The sequence below is a fragment of the Leucopleurus acutus genome, assembly GCF_964270905.1.
Source record: "Leucopleurus acutus genome assembly, chromosome: 21".
NCBI classification, from domain to species: Eukaryota; Metazoa; Chordata; class Mammalia; order Artiodactyla; family Delphinidae; genus Leucopleurus; species Leucopleurus acutus.
Window position 1 is genome coordinate 32,200,058 of NC_139163.1, and position 22,433 is coordinate 32,222,490.

Below are 22,433 nucleotides of genomic sequence, written 5' to 3' on the forward strand. Positions count from 1 at the left end.
AAAGCCAGCCTGAATTAGCAGGATTCGACGTTAAAAGGTGACTATGTGAAAGTGTGTGAAATACTTGCTAGAGTCCTTAGAAGTCTACCACTGGGGTTTGTGCTACAAGGCAAGGACATTGTTTAGATAAATTTTTTCTTTTCTTTCTTTCTTTCTTTACTGCCAGCACCACGCAGCTTGCGGGATCTTAGTTCCCAGACCAGGGATGGAACCCAGGCCCGTGGCAGTTAAAGCGCTGAGTTCTAACCCCTGGACCGCCAGGGAAGACCCTAGATAATTTTTCAAGGGCATTTCCATGCCATGCTGATGGTTTCTCTGATAACTAAAACTGAATATGTATTAATAGTACAGAGTTCCAAAATATGCTGAATGCATAGACTAGGGTGGGCTCATTCCAAACCACTCATTACCAAGAACAGTAAAACTACCGAAGAAGGAGGAAGAGAGGGAGGGAAAGGAGGAGGAGGAGAGGGCTTCCCTGGTGGCGCAGTGGTTGGGCATCCGCCTGCCGATGCAGGGGACACGGGTTCGCGCCCCGGTCCAGGAAGATCCCACCTGCCGCGGAGCGGCTGGGCCCGTGAGCCATGGCCGCTGAGCCTGTGCGTCTGGAGCCTGTGCTCTGCAACGGGAGGGGCCACCAAAAACAAAAGAGGAGGAAAAGTAGGGGAAGGAGGCGGAGAATGAAGACTGATGCAAATGGAAATGTTTTCTCTGGACCATAGTCCTTGATCTAGGCACGTCTACGGAAGTGTTTCATCAATGCAATCGTCGTCCATCTGGTGTATCAAGGCAGAAAAACAGCTTGGGAGCCACTAAGGTAAAAGTAAATCTCTGATTCTTAACCAGTCTCGCTGGGAGAAAAGTAATTCCATAGTCACACTTTTATCTCCCTCAATAGAGTGGGCCCTTTGTATCCTCGGATTCAACAACCTGCGGTACCCGTGGACACGGAGGGCCAACTGTGCTACACCATTTTATATAGGGGGCTTGAGCATCCACGAGGGTCCCAGGACCAATCCCCCATGGATACCAAGGAACAAATGTAATTAGGTAGAAGCTCAACCCTAATCACTGGTACCAAAACAAACTCAAGTGCAGGAGAGAGCCCACCTCTCCCATTTAACTCCTTCCTATTCATAGGGACGATCAGATGTCACATCTTTGGGGATAACTTTCCAGGTGCTGGCTTCGAGAGGTGAAATTTAGAGGCTGTGATAGTTGGGTTAAAGAAATATAACTTGATTTTTTCTTTATTCTCTTTATTGCTACTTTAGCAGGGGAGGGGGGCACTTAAAGTTGTCTATTCAAAAAAACTTCCCTTCCAAGTATTTTTTTTTAAACTGGGTTAGGTTTTAAGTGCAGTCAACTCTGAGTCCCTCCTCCTGGAGGAAATCCAAGTTGTAGAGGAGCTTGCATAGCATTCTGATTTGCAGGAAGGGGAGCTGGGCTCTTGCTCTGGCATCCTCCCGGGTCTAGCTTGCCCTGCTTAGCCTCTGGGCATCTTGTGCTGCTCTTCACAGAGGTGCAGTAGGGCACACATGATTCTTTTGAGCATCACGTTGGCAGCAATGTAGAAGAATGCATGCCCAGCCGAAGGTCCTTGCATTCTGCAACCTATTCATCCCCGCCCCAGGCTTCTTCCGTGTCCCCGGATCTCTGGGCATTTCCACAGAGGGGTTTCTGGTTCCCCCAGTCACAGGCACAGACCTTGGAGCACCAACTCTGGCCCACCGGTCTTGGCCTCTCTCACCTGCCACCTGTGTGGCACCTGGGCTCCTCTGATTGCCGGTTCGATGCTGGAAGAGGGACTTTCTGTTCTAAACCTTGAGAAGCAGTGAGCAAGATGTCCTGGCATCCTGGACTTCCCCCTTCGTCCTCCTTCCCTCCCCCGGCAGTTTCCTCCCGAAAGAATACAGACATATGATTGTGTGAAGGGGGTAGGCAAGGACATTTACTCTGACTTATTGTCCCTTAATCCCTCTTTCAACCAGGTCCCTCTTCCCAAGCATCAAGAGTTGGGTTGTACTTTCCCTAGGGTAAGTACATTGAGAAATATTTCCAAAAATATTACCCTTGTACACATTGTATGAAAACTGTTTTGTTTGTTTACTCCACTAAACTGACAGTTTGAGGGTGGAAACTGTTTTACCTACCTGTTTCAGGGTGTTCCCAACTGCAAATATTAAGTGTGTAGGAAAACAACTCCCAAGAGATCTTACTGAGGCAGTAAGGAAGCATCAATTTCATAGACAAACACTAGTAGACATTTAACGCAAAACAAGATTAGACGATGGAACAGAACAGAAAATCCAGTAACACACACACACACACACACACACACACACAAACACACAAACTGATTTTCAACACAGGTACAAAGGCAATGCAGTGGAGAAAGGAGAGTCTTTCCAACAAATGGTGCTAGAACAATTGGATAATCATATGGAGGGGAAAAATGAACTCCATACCTGTGGTAGGCAGAATAACGCCTTCCTCAAGATGTCCACACCCTAATCCCCCCAAACCCAGGAATGTGTTAAGAGACTAAAAAGACAAGCCACAGAATAGGGAAAAATGATTGCAAACTATATGTCTGATATAGAACTTTGCTCTAGAATATACAAATAACTCTCAAAACTCAAAATAGGAAAATAACCACAAATTAAAAATGGCAAAAGATTTGAACAGATACTTCATCAAAGAAGATATATGGATGGCAAATAAATACATGAAAAGATGTTCAGAATCATTAGGCATAGAAAAACTAAAGTTATAACCACAAGGGGATACCACAATACAAGTATTGGCAAAGATGTGGAGCAACTGGAACTCTCATTTGCTGCTGGTGGGAATGTAAAATGGTACAACCACTTTGGAAAATAGTTTGGCAGCTTCCTAAAAAGTTAAACATATACTTATCCTATGATCCAGACATTCTACTCCTAGGTATTTACCCAAGAGAAAGGAAAACATTCATCTATACAAAGACTTGCAGATGAATGTGCAATAGCAGCTTTACTTGTAATAGCCAAAAACTGGAAGCAACTCCAATGTCTATCAACACATGAATGAATAAATAAACTGTGGGGTCCCTACAATGGAATACTATCCAGCAACAAAAAGGAATGAATTCTTGACAGCACAACAGATGAATCTCAAAATAATTAGTCTATGTGAAAGAAGCCAGACAAGAAGAATACATACTGTGTGATTCATTTCATATAAAATTCAGGGAAATGCAAACTAATGTATAGGGACAGAAAGTAGATCAGTGCCTGGGGAAAGGGACTGAAGAAAGGAAGGAGGGATTATCTTGATTGAGGTGCTGGTTTCATGGTTGTATACATGTTAGAACTTAACAATTTGTCTGCTTTAAATACATTCAGTTTATTGTATGCTATTTATACTCCCATAAAGCTCTTTTTAAAATACAATAAGAGAAAATTTTAAAAATATATAGTAGGCAGTATCAGAGAGTGGTGCTAACAGGTTATACATTGGTCCCCCTTACCCAAGGCGGGGGGTACATTCTAAGACCCCCAGTGGATGCCTGAAACTAGTACCAAAGTACTAGTTTGATACTTGAAGATAGTACCTACATATACATATACATACATATGTTTTTCCTACATATACATACCTATGATAAATTTTAGTTTATAAATTAGGCTCAGTAAGAGACTAACAACGACTAATAACAAAATAGAACAATTATAACAATATATTGTAATGAAAGTTACGTGAATGTTGTCTCTTTCAGAATCTTATTGTACTGTACTCACCCTTCATCTTGTGATAATGTGAGATGATAAAACGCCTACGCGATGAGATGATGTGAGGTGAATGACAGCGTTAGGCTGTTATTGACCTGATAATAGGTCAGAGAGGAGCATCTGCTTTGGGAGATCCTGGATCATGATGATGTCAATGATGGGACGTCAGGAGTGGACATGGATGATTGGTGATACCAAAGGGTTGGAGCCAAAAGTGAGACATTCCATCACGCTACTCACAATAGGCACAAAACTTAAAACATGAATTGTTTATTTCTGGAATTTTCCATTTAATATTTTCAGACTGAGGTTGACTGGGGGTGGGGGCGGAGGTAACTGAAACCTGGGAAAGCAAAACAAAGGTGGAATACTGTATCAGCCAGGCACACCAGATAAAGAAGGGCTTCCGTGGCTGCCTTGCAAAGGTACGCCGAGCTGGGGGTGGGGGTGGGGGGGTAAGGGCCCTTGGCAAGCCTCTCAGGAGGGCTGGAGGCTGGACTGCTGGATGAAAATCTTTGGGGTAGAAGGAAAGACAACACCTCCAGGAAAGTTGAAGGAGGGATGCTTGACAATGAAGCCCATGCAGCTTCTCCCTCCTCCCTTCCTCCCCCCGCCCCTTGCCAAACCGATCGTCCCCCGCCAAGCCTGCTTTCCATTTGTAAATCTGTGTGAGCAGTTGTTTTGTAGAGTTGGGTGGTGTCCCACGTGTAAACTGAGACTTCCAATCAAGAGTGAAAATAAACCCTTACAATCGGTGACCAGAAACTATGTCGCCATGATTAACGAGGAAATGACACACCAGGGAAATGACACACCGGGGAAATCCCGAGTCTCGAACCCTTTGCACCCTCAGATGAACTCATTCTCCACCGTTCTCCCCGTAGCCCCGCCCCGCAACCCCGCCCCCCCGGGGCCTGCAGCCCCGCCCTCCGGCCCCGCCCTGCGGCCCCGCCCGGCCTTTTCCTTCCGGATGGACTCCTCCGAGCTAGGTGGGGGACGGAGTCGGCCCTGGCCCCGCCCACGGTGCCCGCCCCCGCACCTCAGCGCGCAGCCTCGGCAGGATCGCTTTACGGCCGGAGGAGTGGGTGGGTCCTAGACTCGAGATAGGAGGCCGAGTTGAGGGGCGAGGAAAGAGGCCTTTTGCGGCAGGACGTAAGTGACGGCGTAGGCGGTGCGACAGCCGCTGGAGGGCAGCGGAGGCGGGTTCGTGTTTCCCGGGCCGAACCGGGCTCTGGGGGGCGCGGGGCCTGGCCCGGAAGGTAGCTGAAGGCCCGCGGTGAAAGCATGGGTGAAGGGGAGTGGGGCGGGGAGGCCTTGGGCTGCTTTGGGCGGTGGGTGGGTCTGCGGGGCTGGCGGGCTGGAGTCCTGGGTCCAGGCCGGAGATCTGACCGTGGTTGGTGTCCCCCGAACCCGCAGCGCGGCCCGTCCTGTCCTCGCCATGAGGCCGCAGCAGGCGCCAGTGTCCGGGAAGGTTTTCATTCAGCGAGACTACAGCAGTGGCACCCGCTGCCAGTTCCAGACCAAGTTCCCCGCGGAGCTGGAGAACCGGGTATGCAGCCGGGCTCCCCGCACCTGCTCTGGGGCGAGGCCGGGAGCCTCCCCCAGGGCGGCAGGGAGTGCGGGTCTGGGAGGAGCAGGCACAGAAGGAGCCTGGGCTGGGGATGTGCGAAGAGGGCCTGGTGTTTGGAGGACAAGGAATAAGGCCAAGCCCCCGGTCTGACGACCTGGTGGAGCTCCGTGGTGCCCAGGGCACTGATGTGTGCGCCGCCGTCTTCCCTGGCCGTCCCCACCCCACCCCACCCCACCCCGGGTAATTGACCACAGTGATGAGAAACTAATTCTTGGCGCTCCAGGCCACCTACCTCAGAGGGTTGTAAGCTGCATCCTCCAACCTCACCACGCCAGGGAAATAAATATCATTTTCGTGACTGGCGTCCATGGCCACAGTGCTGGCCACACTGCTTGGCCGGAAGGGTTTATTATTAAGGGCTGTGCTAGGCAGTGCAGACAGGCGTTGAACCTGGAAAACGCAGAGCATTGGATGGGCCTGGGCAGGGAAATATCTCAGAACGAGGCCCTCAACTTGTCCCTCGCAGTTCTGATAGCTGAGAGACACCTGTACTGTGTTGGCTTTCAGGTCAGAATTGTCATCAGGATGTGGGTCTTTTGGGCAGCCTTGCATACAAAAAGGGATGTGCTTCCCTTTTTTTCAGACTTAGGAAAAATAATGGTAATGATTATTGTATCTTACTTTAAAGGTACAACGACGTGAGCATACGTGAGTATGTGTGTTTTCTTGTGCCCACATGTGTTCACACACCCAAAGACTGTTTGGTCTTGAGCTTTGTAAGATAAACCTGACTGTGTGTTTCCTGTTCAGAGGTCAATTTCTGGTTAGATGGGAGCAGGTTTTGTAGCTCTTTCCTCTTTGACAAGGGGTGGGTGCGGGATTGAGAGGTCATTGGGCATGGGTGTGGAGCTGAGAAGTGCTGGCTGTGGAGTAAGTAGGTGTTGATGAGTCTACTGGAGCACTGTGTAGCAGTCATTTAAAATTGGCTTGTGAGGAGGTGGGTTGTCCTACCTGATTGCCATTGAGTGTGTTGCCTCTTGGTTAGAGCTACTGAATGTTGTTTTTTTAAAATAATTTAACATCACAGTTAACATGGTTTACATTTTAGGACTTACATGAAATGGATCAAATGTTTTACTTTTAAGCCTCTTACACTGAAACTCTGACAATACTATTTATGTACTTTCAAATCAGAGTGTAAACAGTTCTTTTGCACCACACTTATTTGGATGTCACATGATGCCTTTGTTTAAAAGTTTTAAAAGTCAAACTTCCAACTCATAATTGACCCAAGTATATGTATGTAGAATCAGACATGAGCCTTCCACTCTGTGTGTGGTGGAGCCTTTATTTTATAGTCTGAATACAGAAACAATGTAGTCATAGAACTTCACTGTTACAGGAAATTGCTGTCTCTAAATTTTGGAGTCCTTTTACTTCTTTGACTTCATGTAGCCCAGAACTGCTTGTGATTCTGAGTACTATATGGAATGTTATTTGGTGTTGTTCAATTGTGCCCTTGAATTTTCTTTTTTTTTAAATGTTTGGATTAAAACACTAGCTTATACTTTAAACTGCTTGGGAAAGCTTTGGTTTTTTTTAAAATGTGTTGAGATTAATTATAAATTACAGATTTAAATTTTCCTTGCTTTGTTAGATGGAAAATTGAAAGTTTCTTTCTTTGTTTTTTTACTACTTACCCTAGAAATTATACTGATTGCTCTGCCTCTGGGGCTGATTTTCCCCTTGTGAGAACATTGCACTTGGCAACTTAATAGAGGAAGAAATAAACATGCAAATGTTTTGTATGACTTTAAAGCATTAGACACACACATTTGTACCCTTTGATTTGTGAGTGAGGACAAGTTCTGTCTGTTAACAAGTTTACTTGCTCACTGCCTGTGAGAACTTAATACTTTGATGTATAAGTGCTTTGTTGCCAGGACAGTTCTTTAAAGAAAGCTCGATTCTCACTTTAGCGAAAATACAGACATCTTAGGCACCCTTGGCCTGGGCAGCAGAGAAGTGAGTGAACTATAATTGAGGCATTTGTTCCCCTGCATCCCTTTAAAAATATGCCTCTACATCCGGTCAGTAGAAATTACGTTTGACTTGCAGTCTCTTTAAGCTTCAGCCCCATTCTTTGACAGGTAGTTCAACAAGAAACAGAAATTTTGGGAAGACGAGCCTGATTCCTATTTCTGTTCTGGCTGCCGGTGTTTATTGGTCCAAATTTGCATTTAGCTCCAGCTTCACATATCTCCAAATGTCAGTGTAGCTGCTATATTAGTGTGCAGGTACCGAGGGGTGAACATTGACAGCCATGCTTCATGGTGCCTGAAGGGTATGAGAACAAGGCCCACACCTCTATAGAGCCCTTCATAAGTGTATCCTTGCCCTTACTGCTGCCCATCATGCTTTTTCCTTTTTTATTCTTTTTTTTTTTTTTTTGGCCAAGGTGTGAGGCTTGCAGGATCTTCAGGGACTGAACCTGCGCCCTGGGCAGTGAAAACATGGAGTCCTAACCGCTGGACCACCAGGGAATTTCCCCCCCCCCCTTTTTTTTTAATTAAACTTTTTTAAAAAAAATTCTTCACCTTGGATTTTTTTTTTTTTTTATGATCTATGAGTTGCCTCCAACCTATAAAGCATTGCAATCTTGGAATAACTTTTAAGAATTAGTGTTTCTGGTAGGATCAGTAATTCTGATCTGAAAGAAATAAAATGTTTCTGGGTTGATTCCCTAGTTTTGAATCATTCTGTCCAAAGAAATGTAAATAATTCAAAGAACTTTCTTTCTCAGATCATAACATCGTAGTAAATCAAATGCGAGTGTTTGAAATTATTTGGACCTTTGTGCTTTTACTGATGGACAAACTGAAGGCATTAACTTAGGCAAAACAAGGTGGAGATAACAATTTACCATTAATACTTGTTCACTGAGTTGTTCTCCTAAGTCTGTTTTCTGGGAATGGTGACAGGTTGCCTGGGTGACCGTTTGTAACACAGCACATCTTCAAGTGGAGGCTCAGTGAAGGGATGCTGCCCTGGCTCTCAGCACCATCTCCACCCACCCAGCCCCGGTCAGAAACACTCATGTTCTGGAAACAGGTCAAGCCACCACCACTTTCAAGTTTTCATGCCTTTGGCTCATTGAGTCCTCACGGTTTTCCACATGAAGGACAAAACAACTGCCTCTCACCTAAAGGGTTTCAGTAGCTTAAGGGTGATGGTCATAAATCATCAGATGTATTCTGTACGTTAACAGAGAATTATGTTCTTGGGAACATTTTGTCTCACACTGTATACTGAGGTTCTTTGAGTTTCTTTCTGAGTCTATTTCTATGTAAAGTCTTCATGAAAGAGAGAATTCATATGTAAGTAGTTACTAGTTTTAGGAATAAGGGAGATATTGTGTGAGAGAAAGCGGAGAATAAGGACAGATAAATTGTGCTTTGTTACCTACCAAGAATGCTACAATTGGGTGAAATACTCAACTAATGGGACTTGAAATTCCTAGGGCAAAGTATTGAGATTTGAAATCCATTAACTGTTAAAAGAAGAAAGTAATGTGCTATTGGAAGAAGAAAGTGAAAGCAGATGATGAGAGTGAAAAGAGGATACGATAGTAGTATTAGTGTACATGGTGTCACTGACTAGAAAAGGGTAATAGGAACCCGTGGTATGAAGAGTTGTTTAGTAGTTTGAGATTTTGCCTGGTTCCGTGTCAGCTTTTAGTAACCAAATAGTTACTTTAAAAGAGATGGGAAATGAGGAAATAATACAGTTTGCACCTTTTGATCTGCTGAAAATGTCCTTACTTCCCTTTTTTGCCTAAGTAGATTCCAGCATTTAGGGACTTGATTTAAGATTACCTGCTCTTTCCAGATAAAGAGAATGCACCCCTCCATTTGTTTCCCCACCATACTTTATACATGCCTCAATTACAGTATTCTGTTGACTTACTGTGTTTTTATTGTTACATATCTGTTATGCTTATGACTGTAAATGCCTTGAGGACTAGAAAGTATCTTAGTCATCTTTCTTTAAGGCCTGTCATGATATCTGATGGTAGGTGCTCCGTAAATGTGAACATGAGAGAATGGAAAGATGGAAAGATTGTATAATTTAATTAAGCTACCTGTGACTCAGTATAGAGGATAAAGAGACACCATTTTGAGCCTTGATGATATCCAGTGTCCATAAGAAGGATAAAATGAAACAAACACTAACCAGTTTCAGTAACTTATGTCCAGATTTAATCATCTAAAAATTTTTTTTCGGACAGTTAGATAAGAATGTTGACAAAACAACAACCTAAATTAGTGATAGCAAGCAGGAGTGAGGTGCTCGTCTTTTTTTCCAAAACTTATTTTTAAATTCTTTTTTCCTTACAGATTGATAGGCAACAATTTGAAGAAACAGTTCGAACTCTAAATAACCTTTATGCTGAAGCAGAGAAGCTCGGGGGCCAGTCCTATCTTGAAGGCTGCCTGGCTTGTCTAACAGCGTACACCATCTTCTTGTGCATGGAAACTCACTACGAGAAGGTAAGCCTGTGTCTGTTTTCGCACAATCTCTTAAAATCATAAAGAAGGTGGGTTTATTACAGGTTTATGTTTACAGGGTGACAGTTGCAGTAAAACTTAAAGGGGCATTCATAATAATAATAGTTCAGATTTTACTGTTGCTTCTATGACCAGACACATAGAAAAGAATCCTGAGTCTTTCAGAAACAGGTTGCCCTGTTAATATTCAAATCGGCTTACACTTAAGGAGAATGTAGAAAATCCATGTTCTCATTCTGCCTAGCCTTCTGAGAAGCCCTTTCTTCATTTCCCCAAATTTCTATCCTCCATCTTTCCTCCCCTCTGAGTTCTTGTCTTCTCTTTCAACTGTCTGCTGGGCCCAGAGTTGCCGGCTTCTCAACCTAGATGTCCAGAAGTCACCTCCCCATTTCGTTCAGTAGCATCCTGTCTTTTTCAGGACCATCTTTAGGTGGAGGGCTAGAGGGGGAGAATTTATCAGTTGTCAGACTGAAATAGCTTCCATTTTCCCATTCATTAACTTGATGACTTCTGCCACCACCCTGATTCATGCCCTTATGACCTTTCTCCTAGACCAGTGCCACAGTCTCCGGAACCTCACTCCTTCCCTTCTTTTCCATTTCCAAACAGCTGCTGTGTCATAAAACACAGCCGTGCCTCCCCTGCCACTCCTGCAAAGTGAGAGGCCTTCCCGGGTTCCATTTCAGGCCCTTCTCGAGCCCACCTCCAGGTCACCTTTCCAGCTCTGTCCTGCGCCCCTTCCTCACTTTGTCTTCCAGCCAACCACGCAAAAACTCCGAGGTTTTCCTCCACCTGAAGTGCCGTTCTTCCCGTGTCCGAATCTCACCAGTCCCTCAGTCCCACTTTCAGCTAACTTTTTTTTTTTTTCTTTTGCGGTATGCGGGCCTCTCACCGTTGTGGCCTCTCCCGTTGCAGAGCACAGGCTCCGGACGTGCAGGCTCCGAGGCCATGGCTCACGGGCCCAGCCGCTCCGTGGCATGTGGGATCCTCCTGGACCGGGGCACGAACCGGTGTCCCCTGCATCGGCAGGTGGACTGTCAACCACTGCACCAACAGGGAAGCCCTCAGCTAACTTTTTATCTACCCCTGTAATCGGAATTCGTTCTCTCCTCTGTATCCCCACAATGCTTTACTTGTATCTATTTTCTGGCACTTGGCACTCTCTACTTAGGAACATAGCCGTTTATATTCTTGTCTTACTTGCCCTTCAAGTATGTCTTTTTCTTGAGGTCAAGGACAGTGTATCCCTCTTCAGGCCTAGCACCATACCTTGGGTAGATGAGGCACTCATCTACTGTGTGTTAAGTGAATGAATTTACGTTAATCACAGTAAACCCCAAACAGATAATTAAATTCTGACCATGATTAAAAAACGAAAGGCTGTAAGGAGATCTATATTATACCCACCTGATAGAAGTTTCCCTGTGACTGTCTTGCACTCCATGTGGTGGAGAGCAGATACAGTTGCAGCTAAAGTATTTTGAGCTGTCGGCTGACAATGATGCTGCATTCTTCCTTAGCATCCTGACACGAATTCTCCTGGTGTTACTAAAAGGGAGCACTGAAGAAGAGTAGTTTATATCCCTCTCCATGTCGCACACTCTCATTCCTGCTGAATATTCCACATCAGGAGTTACAGAGGATCAGCTTTCAGTATCAGCTTTCAGTCTGTCTGTCTTACCAGCTTCTCTGTAATAATACATTTGGTGAGTGAAGGGACAGGGGATTCATTCATTCGATAAATATTTATTGAACACCTACCATGTGCTATGGTTGCTGACATCATGGAGTTTATAACTCAGTGGTAAAAACTGATAATAAGGAAACAAAACCCACAGAATTGTAAGTCGTGATAAATGCCTTGAAAAAAACGAACTTCCCTAGGATAGAAAATACAGGAAAGACCTAATTTAGATCGTGTGGTCAGAAAGGGCCTCTGAGATGGTAACATTAAGCTGCCGCGTGAAGGATGGGAAGCCCAGGGCCCTTCAGGCGGAGGGATGAGTGTATGCAGAGCATCTGGCGTCCCCCGTGTGGAGCGGGGCGTGGGGAGAGGAGGGCGGAGGTGACTCGAGAGGTGAGGGGACCTGCATCCTCCGGGAGTGTGTGCTCCGTGGAAAGAGGCTTAGATTTTATTTCTCTAAAGGGAGGAACCACTCAAAGGTTTTAAGCAGGAGTAATAATAGGACTAGATTTTCATTTTAAAGAGATTCCTTGGCTCTGGGGGGAAAAGGAATAAAAGTGGAAGTAAGACGCTCCGTTGAAGTCCAGGCAAGAGAGGGTGATAACTTGGATGGAGAGCAGAGCAGCAGGGATGGAAGGAGGTGAACAAATTCAGGGGACGCGCTGGTGGTGGAGCCTGGACACCCTGAGGAGCCACTGACCACGGTGGGTAAAAGCAGTCATCCCGGGTGGCCATTAAAGACATGGGTAATATTGTCAGTCTAAGGTGGAAGTAGATCCTGCAGAGTATTTTATTCATGCTTAGTGGAGTGTTAGGTGCTTGAATTCTCATTTCACTATAGCTTTTAAATTTGTTGATGAGATTTTAATTAACTTTTATTTATTTGTGTGGAGTTGCTAAAATAGATACAGATACCTGCTTCTGACCTCAGTTATAAAAAGAAATTGGTAATTGGGTGCCAGCCAAGTCATTTACTAATGATGAGATCATGGGCAAGTTAATCTCTCCAAGTCTGAGTTCTCTCAACCATAAAATGGGTCTTAGACTGGTGGTTGCCAAGGGGGAGGGGGCTGGGGGAGGGATGGAGTGGGAGGCTGGGATTAGCAGATGCAAACTATTACACAGAGAATGGATAAACAACAAGGTCCTACTGTACAGCACAGGGAACTATACTCAATATCCTGTGATAAACCATAGTGGAAAAGAATATGAAAAAGAATGTATATACATGTGTAACTGAATCAATTTGCTGTACAGCAGTAATTAACACAACATTGTAAATCAGCTATACTTCAATTTTAAAAAAAGCTAAATCTAAAAAAAAAAATGGGTCTTAGAATTAATAAATTGCTTTATATGTGGTAGATGCTTAATAAAGTTTTCTTAAGATAGATTTAAAAATTAAGTTAGTGTATATATATATATATGTTTTAATCAGATATTTGTGAACTTACATGTACAGTTTTTTTATTTCAAGTGTATAAGTAATCTTTTTTAGCAGCTGCTAGTTTATTTATCTACTAAAACATTTAGCAACCCTTAGTTAAAATCTTTTTGATTATTAATCTTGGAAGGAAGTTCTCAGTGTCAGGAATGTAATGGACTTGAGTTCATAGGTAACATACAAGGTACTACTTTATAAGTCTAGTTAAGGTCTCTTTCTTTTTACAGAGTGAGTATTAATAAACACAAGTAAAAACCAAGTAAAATTAGTCAAGAAACCAAAATTTAAGGCATGGTCACTTTTTATAAATACATGATTTTATTTTAGAAACTGGACATGAATAGATCATGCAAAGTAAATAACTGGAATGGCCATAATTAAGATATAATGTACCTGTACTTTTAAAAAACATTTTAAACATGTATTTGTATTTTTGATACCCAGCCACTCCCACTCTCCAGTTTGTCCCTCAGGAATTTCTGTGCTATTATTTTCTACTTTATGAAAGGACAGGATTGAGTCATTTAGTAGTCTTTATTGTTTTAAACACTAAAACTTCTAGTCTACAAACAGTAAGCCAAATATAATTGTGCTTACACTAGTCACGTGGGTTAAACTTTTGAAAATTGTAAATAGGCCTTTTAAAACCCACTAGAACAATCATGCATTTTTTTTCCTATAATGTGCTATTTATTGATTTAAAATGAAGATAAAGGCTTCAGTGTTATTCCTCTCTGTTGCTGCCCATTATAATCAGGGAACAAATGGGCTTGTAGAAGGTTCTCCTCTCAGGAGCTGTCTGCTGTGTTCATCAACCAGAAGACATCCCTCCTGCCCGTGGGCTGTGATCTGAAAGGAGCACAATCAGAGGAGCTTAGATCTTTCTGAAAATACTAAAATCCTGGTGCTCTCATGCAGCCTCACTTAGGATATCTTTCCTTGAGGGTCTGGTAGGCTTTCTCCAGTTTAATATTCTCAAGGAGGATAATAGTCTTTCCTGAGGTTTGAGTGTTTAGCTTGGTAAATATTATATAAATTGAGGTTTTATTGAGTGAAGATAACAGATAATTTTGTTCAATATCATAATTTGTTTTAACATTGATTTACCAAAAATAATAAAGTATGAGTAATATGTCAACATAAGGTTTCTTGGGGGTGAGAATGGTGCTTTGTCCTGTCTGGGATGAGGTATGAGTTGACTCATATTAATGCTTTCCTACTGCTAATGACACTAAGAGTTTAAAAGCATCTTGGTTAGGACAAAGCTGGCTTCACCATAATACCGTAAGAGGATTTGGAACTTACACAAAAAGAAAACTAATTGTTTTCTTTCTGAACTGATACCCAAGTGCCCATGAATGTTATTAAAGTTTAAATAAAAACCTTGCATGACAAAGTTCTGCATGAATCGCATAAAGGAATGCTGTTTCTTTGCTAGTAACCTGTACCCACGGAGACAGGGAGGAAAGCTGTTCTGAAGGAATTCTTTCTTTGAAACCAGCCATGCAGGCATTTTTCTGAGTGTCCCCCCGAGTATAAATGGACTGGGGTGAGGGGAGACTGGCTCTCCAGTTTCTAGCTCTGGCAGTGAGCTGAGAAGGAAATTGGAGAGAAGATGGAGGGTCCTGAGTTGGGCACCTTCATGGGCTACTTCCTTCCCCATGTCATTTCAGCATGATTAACAAACGCTGATAGAAGGACAGCGCCCATAAAGACCAAGCACCGCTCACATTCTTTGAGAGTTGAGGATAGGAGAATGACATATGTACTTCAGATAATTTGGTGAAAAGCTCTTTTCTTTAGAAATAGTATTCTTAAATTGCTCATAACCCTGCAGATTGCTCTTTTAATAATATCATGCTCTTTTTAAAAAAGCGTAAAACGTTAGATTGTATTATTCCCCAAAGATGTAACCTGAATAAACTATTTATCTTCCTTTAATGAGAAAATTCATTATATAAACCACATAGAGTTTTAAATTCTAAATCAACTTATACCAAAGCACCTAAATTTTAACATCCTAATTTGTTAGTTTAGCCTGGTACATTATAGACCCACACATAAATCATTTCTTAATTTCCAACTTCATTTTCATACAGTTCTTTTCCCTTTATGTTGTGATCACATTTATCTGTGATTTTATCATATTCTGGTAGTGTGAATTTAAGAAAGCATATAGTAATTAAAGAATTGGATCAAAGCCTCTTTGAAGATTAGAGCCAGAAAAGGATTATAATGACTTTGAATCTGAAATAAAACATGTAACTCTTTGATTTTGTATATAGCTATTAAAATTTATTTTCTTCTGGGTTATCTGTTTCAGAATTGCCCTTATTAAAGCTGGAGATTTGGCAATTTCCAGAAGTTCCTTTGTATCCTGTCTGGCTTTTGTCTACATTTGCTTTGACTTTTACAAGCTTAATACTAAACTTACAAGGTTTAGCGAGGTTCCCATTTAGGACACAAGAGCGAACTACAGAGCAACGCTCCATGCAAGCCTGGAAATGATATAAGACACTTGTCATCAGAACCATGGCAGCCAGCACGTGCATGCTTGATGAAGGGAATAAACTTTTCAGTTTAAAACTCACTGGGCTCCTTTGTTGTAGGCCTACCTTGTATCATTACTTAAAATTGATGAAAATGTACAAAGGAGAGAAGTGCTTTGTTTTTTCTTTTTTCTCTCTCTCTTTTTGTTTTTTTTTTTTGGTTGCGCCGCGCAGCTTGCGGGATTTTAGCTCCCCAGCCGGGCGTTGAGGCTGGGCCCTCAGCAGTGAAAGCGCCGAGTCCTAACCACTGGACCACTAGGGAAGTCCCGAGAAGCAGTTCTTAAGTATTAAGGAGAAGGCCAAGAGCTGCCCTTGATATCAGAAGAGGTCACATGATGTGCACTTCATGAGTAGGGAAGGGGAAAGCATGCTAACCCTCGTGTATATAGTCACCTTGTATTTCTCCGCAACCAGGATGAAGGTGACCGGGAGGGGAGGGTGTGGCTCTCGTGCCACCGTGAGGCCGCATCTGCTGTGGCACTTGAACTGTGTGGACGGTGCTCGGGACTGGGGGGAGGCGGTGTCGGGAGCCCCGTGGCCTTAGCCACCTAGTCAGGGCCGTCCCTCCACGTGAACACCCATTCTTGCTTTGAAAACTAATTCCACTGCCTGAATATTTTGAGGTCCAGCTGATGCTTCACAGGGAAATCTGATGACATTTATAAAAAGCTGTGGTGTTTCTTTTTGTCAGGTTCTGAAGAAAGTCTCCAAATACATTCAAGAGCAGAATGAGAAGATCTATGCTCCCCAAGGCCTCCTCCTGACAGATCCCATCGAGAGAGGACTTCGAGTTGTATCTTTTCAGCCTAGATCACAAGGTCTCAATATCTGTAAACAGAACCTTTTGATTGGTCCTGTCGAGCAGCGGCCGGAGAGAATTTAAACTCCCTTCTGCCGTACTTGCCCGAGGACTCTTCTGTGAGAAGGCACACCCGCCACAAGCCCCCAGCTCCAGCACTCTCCCTTGACGCACGCCTTTCCTTCCTCTGTATCGTGCTGGTTTCTGTGCATTGTGCATTGCTCGGGTTGCCGTCATCTTGGTGGCTCTGTGGCATCTTGTAGTAATAATGGGAGTGGTGTGAGTCATGCATTTCAGCTGCAGAGGCTGGACCCAAAGCCCCTTTGAAATGCATGAACTCCTAACGTGCAGCAAGGTTGTCCAGATGAATCACAGATCCGTGGGTTCATCTGGCTCATTGAAATCAGCCACAGCTGCCAGATGTATCATTTCATTACCTTTGACATACTGCGCGTATTTTTAGAGGCAGCAAGCTTTGAAAATCACAAAGTGAATTTCATAAATAAGATTGCAAAAAAACCAATTTAGCTTGATAATGGGAGTAAAATAAATAACTGGGTAAAATAATTTTTTTTTAAAACCTAGGTCAGATAACCCCAGGCCTTCCGGCTGATAATAATTTCAGCAGTTTTATTATACTCAGCAGCAATGGTTCTTAAACTCTTAGACGTTGTGAGCCATCTCCCAAGAAAAAGTTTGCATATAATTCAGGGCATTTTGAACCCCTGACTTCATTACCTCCATGGATGCTCAGTTAAGAGCCCCCCCTTAGTTTTACAATAAAGCATCCTTTTTCAGATTTTTTTTTTTTTTCAAAAAATGAATAATCAGTGTTTGGGGAGGAACTACATGTGGTATACTACAAGCAATTACAGTTCTTAAATTTTTAGCAAGGTGTAGAAAACATCGTGTTTAACTCAAGCAGGAGAAAACTTTAATAATTCAAAATAAGTAAAGCAAATAATTTTTAATTATTTAAATAATAATTTAATTATTTAAATAAGAATTTAAATTAAGTAATAATTTAAAATAAATAAAGACAAGTCTGCACAGATCATACCTATCATCTTGCCGTGGTCCCTTTTTCTATGTTCTGTTCTTTAGTGTGTTTTCTTAACAGCCATGCTGTTTAGATTGAAATTACTATTTATGAAGACAGAGGCATGAGCAGTGGAAGATAAACCATAGGATTAAAGGTAAATATGAAATTATATGATTTATGTGCAATTTTTGCAATTTTGTAGGATGCATGAATTTTCTTCCCTGCATCGTAAGTAGTGGCTCATTCTCTGTACTGGCTTGATATTTAAAATGTGTATTTAAACCAAATTCTATAACCCAAGTGATAGAGAATTTAATCCTGATTTTTTTTCTTCCCCCTGTATTGTTTTCAGACTGGTTTAGTTGTTACTTTGTTTTGGGGGTTTTGAGAGGTTTTTTTTGGGGGGAGGCATCTTATTTTAATATTTTAAAACTGTCCTGGACATTTTAATAGATGGATCTTGCATATAAGAATCAGTTCAGAGATTTCCCTGCCTAAATGACAAATGGCTTTAATAACCAAAGAAACGTTTCAGAGTGGGGTAGGGAGATTCTAAATATTTCATTTATTTAAGTGGCTTCATAGCCCTTTAGAAGAACACTTACCTCTAGTGGGTAGAACCATAAATTTTCATTCTTTTTAGAATGTTTATGTTCTTATATATCCATATAATGACCTTGAACGAGTGAGAAACAAATGGGTGAATACTGATGGGAATCTGGGGAGAATCACGCGGAAGCCACAGCACCTTAGCCCAGCCTTCTAAGCGACAAAAACATTGTACTTCACTGTTTCTGCCAAGCCCAGTCATGTGTTCCCTGCTGTGCTTGCCTGATTGACTTTGTCTGCAGGCATCCATCACTAATTCACAGGCCGCACAGAAACAGATTGTACCAGAGCAGGCCAGTTCCTTCCCAGGGCAACAGTCATAATAGTAGCTACCGTTTTGAGGGTACCTGCTATGTGCCCGCTATTGTTCAAACGGTGTTTTCCAATTCTCACAAGATTCTGCAGAGGATTTCCCCCACTTTACAGATAAGCAAACCAAGGTACAAATATATTAAATGATGTTCTCCAAGTCCCACAGCTAATGGGTATTGAGATATAAACCCAGATCTGATGGACCATAAAAGCCCTATTTTTTACACCGTACTTCCTGTAAGTACATGCAGCAGCAGAGACGCGGAGAAAGGAGAGAGTTGATCAGATTATTCTAAGTATTTATCCCCTTCTTTTCTTTTTCACTACCTTTTAAAAATACGTTTTGTCTGCTCCTGTGCCATTTGTTGAATCCTACAAAGCTGCCTTCTTTTAGCTCTAGGGAATGTGTCACACAGATTCTTACAAGCCACAGACCCATGTAATGATGCCCTCTGCTCGGCTTTTTATTCTTTACTGAGGCTTTGTTTTGGAACACTTAGTGTTACCTATTCATGCACTTTCTCACATGCAGTTTCCAAACTGGTAATTCTCAAGCGAGCAACCAGGAGCCCTACATGTGGTATTTGTGGCGTGCCGTTGGGATAAGTTTGTTTGATCAGTTGTAGCTGCACTGACTCGGCCCAATGCATTTGTCACTGTGGCTCACTTTGCAGCTATTATTGCTCAATACACTGCTTTTCTGAGGTGGTGCGGGGTTTGGAGCATTTACACACCAGAGACCAATCTATCAACATTCAACAACAGTGAAATTTTGAAATGAGATTTACAGTAGGAACTTGTGGTAATTTCGTGAATGCAGATATTTTTGTTCAGTGCAGTTTAGTTTTCCGAGTTATGTGTTCCTCAGACCCAGGATCCTGTGTGGGCTGAGGTCTTGGAGGAGGGGGAAAACTATAAGAATAATGAATTCAGTTCTATAATTTTTCTTAAGTCTTCATGGTGTCTGCAGGTTGAAACATTATATGGGAATTAAATTAATGATTTAACAGAAGAGTACACAAATCCTGGAGGTGGCCTTTAAATAGACTGTTGGTGGGCTTCCCTGGTGGCGCAGTGATTGAGAGTCCGCCTGCCGATGCAGGGGACACGGGTTCGTGCCCCAGTCCGGGAAGATCCCACATGCCGCAGACCGGCTGGGCCCATGAGTCATGGCCTCTGGGCCTGCGCGTCCGGAGCCTGTGCTCCGCAACGGGAGAGGCCACAGCAGTGAGAGCCCCGCGTACCGCAAAACAAAAAAAAAAATACAGACTGATGGTGTTTTCTCTCTTTGGATTAAGATTGTCTTCTTTACTCAAAAAACAGAATATGTCATTATTCTGTCACAATAAATAAGTGATAATAAAAATAACCATTTGTTGGCACTTCATATGTGCCTGTACTTTTCTAAATGCTTCATTTTAATTATCACAACATCCCTGTGAGGTAGATAATGTTATCCCTGTTTTTCAGATGAGGAAACTCAAGCACAGAGAACCTAAGTTACTTGTGCAAGGCCAAAAATGGGCAGGCAGTCATGGAGGTAGCCAGGCCCCAGATTGGCCGCCTGCCCCGTGCTATGCTACCTGTCCTGACAGGATTGGTCAGAGATGGAAATACACAGCCTTGGATCTCTAGACCGTCGAGCTGTGTACTCACTCCGGCAGGTAGTACAGATCCAGGGATTTTATTAGCTAGCACCTGGCTTCATAGAGTGTAGGAGCTCCCATCAGTCGATGTTTGGAGGTTAGTTAGCATCCCTTTCTAAAACCTTTTCTTCTCCCCTCTAACTCTAGGCCCACCTCCAGCTGGGACCCTCATCTGTCCACCGGCCGACTGCAGAGTGTCCCCCACCTCCTCTCCAGAGCATCATTCCTTCGTATCTGCTGCCAGAGCCACGGTGCCATTCACTCCAAGGACTGACTTTGTAAAATTCCACACCTGGAGTGACCTCTAGTCGCTCAGCATCCACTTTGTGTCTCCAAATTGTGTAGGACTCTGTAATCTTTTGATTAGTTTTTGAGAAAACGCAATGAAGCATTTCACTTTTTTTATTCAAAGCCATTAATAAAATATGCAGTTGGTCAGCCCAACACAGTTTATTTCTTACCTGCCAGCAGTGCCAGTGGCTCTCGTCATTCCTTGGGCCTCAGCAAGTCGTGAACTAGCCAGTGCTCAGTCTTACTCCCCCAAATTCATAAAACGCTTTTCGCCAGGATTTTGGTGAAGGGTGGGCTGCGTCTGGTTTTGCTAATGCATCTCCCAGATTTCAGAGAATTACCAGTTTTGCCATGACTCAAAGCTTAAAGATCAAGTTCTGCTGTTCAGTTTCTCAAACTGAAGCTCATTGGAAAAATAATGTATAATGTTACTTGTTTTATTATAGCAATTCCTGATTAAAGCAGTATTTAATGCAATTTCCAGGTTTTTGTTTTTTGGTTTTTTTTTTTTTTGAGAATTCTGTTATTACTGCATTACCTTGAACATTGGGAAGATGTGGTATGTGTTGCTTGTTCCTTATAAAAATAAGTAAGCACAATAAAGTGGATGCTAAACCATCAAACACAAATGTCCCTGCTGTGTCCCTGAATGAGCAAGTGTTAATAAATATTTTAATTATAGTTTTGTTATAAATATAACTTAAGAGAAGAAAATTTGATAGGAATAATACTATATATTGCTAATTTTTAACTATCCCTACTGGCAAACCTTATGATTCCTAGACTTTCCTCATATACAGTATTCAGTGCACAGAAATATTATGATTGGTTCAAGTTCAGTAAGTTAAGTGATTTCCAACTAAAACTCTCAAGTCTGTGTCACTGTTTCTAGTTCTTTTTGGCTCTGTGTTCTTAGTATTGGGACTTCCTGTGCCCTTCATCTTTGGGGTTTGAGAGCACTGTATTTGGGAGAAAGTTAGGACATATACTAGGAGAGAATGAAACGGTTAAAAGTTTTACTTTCAGAGATATTGTAGGTGCTAATACTGGATTTAACCTTTCAGATTTAATTTCTTTTATGGGTCTGTTAGTTATTCAGTAAATCCCATAGGTCTATGTAATATTTTAATTGTATGAAACTTGTTACTTTATAGCCTATAATAGTGTGTCTGTCTGCCTTTTAAACCCATTGCAATAACTTTGCTGAAATATTAACACGTTAGTAAAACTTTTCTTAAACAAATTGTCTCTGTGTCATATTTGGTGTGATTTGGTAAAGTGATAAATGATATGGTATTAAATTTGGCAGATAGACAATACTACAAGAATTCCTGGTTCAGTGTAGCTTAGTATTTTTAAACAAACGTCTGACATACAGTTTGTCACACTTTGCAATTTTTACATGCTTTATCTCAAGCGCAGACATGTTAGCTAAACAGGTAAAAACCAAGAAATAGCTCCTAATGGTCAAAATGTATTCTGTTACAGAAATAAGAGATTGGAATGTCTCATTAGGAAAAAAGTATCCCAGTGCTGTGACAATCTTGGATCATCTGATGACTCCAGTTTTTTTTAAATGAAATGCCTTTGCAGAGTAGCTGCTTATAAAATAGAGACTATATTCCGACTTAAATTCCTTCCATATTCCACTTGGCCCTAGTTCCTGGATCCGCGTCATTGCTTCTCAAGAGTGACAGGCTTTGTTCTTGTTTTGTTTGTTTCAGTCTCATAAAGGAAGTCAGGGTATTCATGCCACCTTTGATTTCCAAACTTCCCTCCCCTCCCCCTTGCCGCCCCACCTAGCCCCTCGAATGCCCTGAGAGCAGGGGTGATTCCTCTTTCTCCCTGCATCCATCCCCAACTCCCAGCATCCCGCACAGTGCTACATACACTTGGCACTCAGCTATTTATAAAGTGTGTAAATGCAGGAGATATAAGTTGACAGGTCATTAACAGAGTTACTTTACTACATCTTCATTAGTAAGATGTTTGTCTGGCTTGATAAGATAGTGGCTGGTAAACTCCCCTTACAAAGTCTTGTTCTAAGAGGCAGTATCTGTGGCTTAAAGTCCATTAGAGTGGACTTGCCTAGAGGTAACTATTCTTGAGGATTTCAGTGACCTTCTTCCTCTGGATCAGGAATTCC

At 42.4% G+C, this 22,433-nt stretch overlaps 1 protein-coding gene across 5 annotated transcripts; it reads left to right on the forward strand.

Moving 5' to 3' along the window:
* Nucleotides 1–4,897: 4,897 nt before the first annotated feature.
* GOLGA7 (golgin A7) lies at nt 4,898–21,530 on the forward strand. 5 transcript variants are annotated; one of them, XM_082863727.1, is made up of 6 exons: nt 4,898–4,925; nt 5,190–5,322; nt 9,741–9,893; nt 16,280–16,381; nt 17,521–17,583; nt 20,144–21,530. In XM_082863727.1, exons 2-5 carry the CDS (start codon nt 5,212–5,214, stop codon nt 17,566–17,568), a joined length of 414 nt encoding a protein of 137 aa, XP_082719853.1. In that variant the 5' UTR covers nt 4,898–4,925; nt 5,190–5,211; the 3' UTR covers nt 17,569–17,583; nt 20,144–21,530. The 5 variants fall into 5 exon arrangements, with proteins under 5 accessions (XP_082719853.1, XP_082719854.1, XP_082719850.1 ...); XM_082863728.1 differs by lacking the exon at nt 4,898–4,925 and adding an exon at nt 4,936–5,032 and having other exon boundaries at nt 17,516–17,583; XM_082863724.1 differs by lacking the exon at nt 4,898–4,925 and adding an exon at nt 4,936–5,032.
* Nucleotides 21,531–22,433: the final 903 nt, after the last annotated feature.

Excerpts from the sequence above, each read along its gene's own strand:
- GOLGA7 (XM_082863727.1), top strand. The coding sequence starts at position 5,212 with ATGAGGCCGCAGCAGGCGCCAGTGTCCGGGAAGGTTTTCATTCAGCGA. Across the intron at positions 5,323-9,740 it reads CCGCGGAGCTGGAGAACCGG|ATTGATAGGCAACAATTTGA; the intron begins GTATGCAGCCGG and ends TTTTCCTTACAG. Across the intron at positions 9,894-16,279 it reads TGGAAACTCACTACGAGAAG|GTTCTGAAGAAAGTCTCCAA; the intron begins GTAAGCCTGTGT and ends TCTTTTTGTCAG.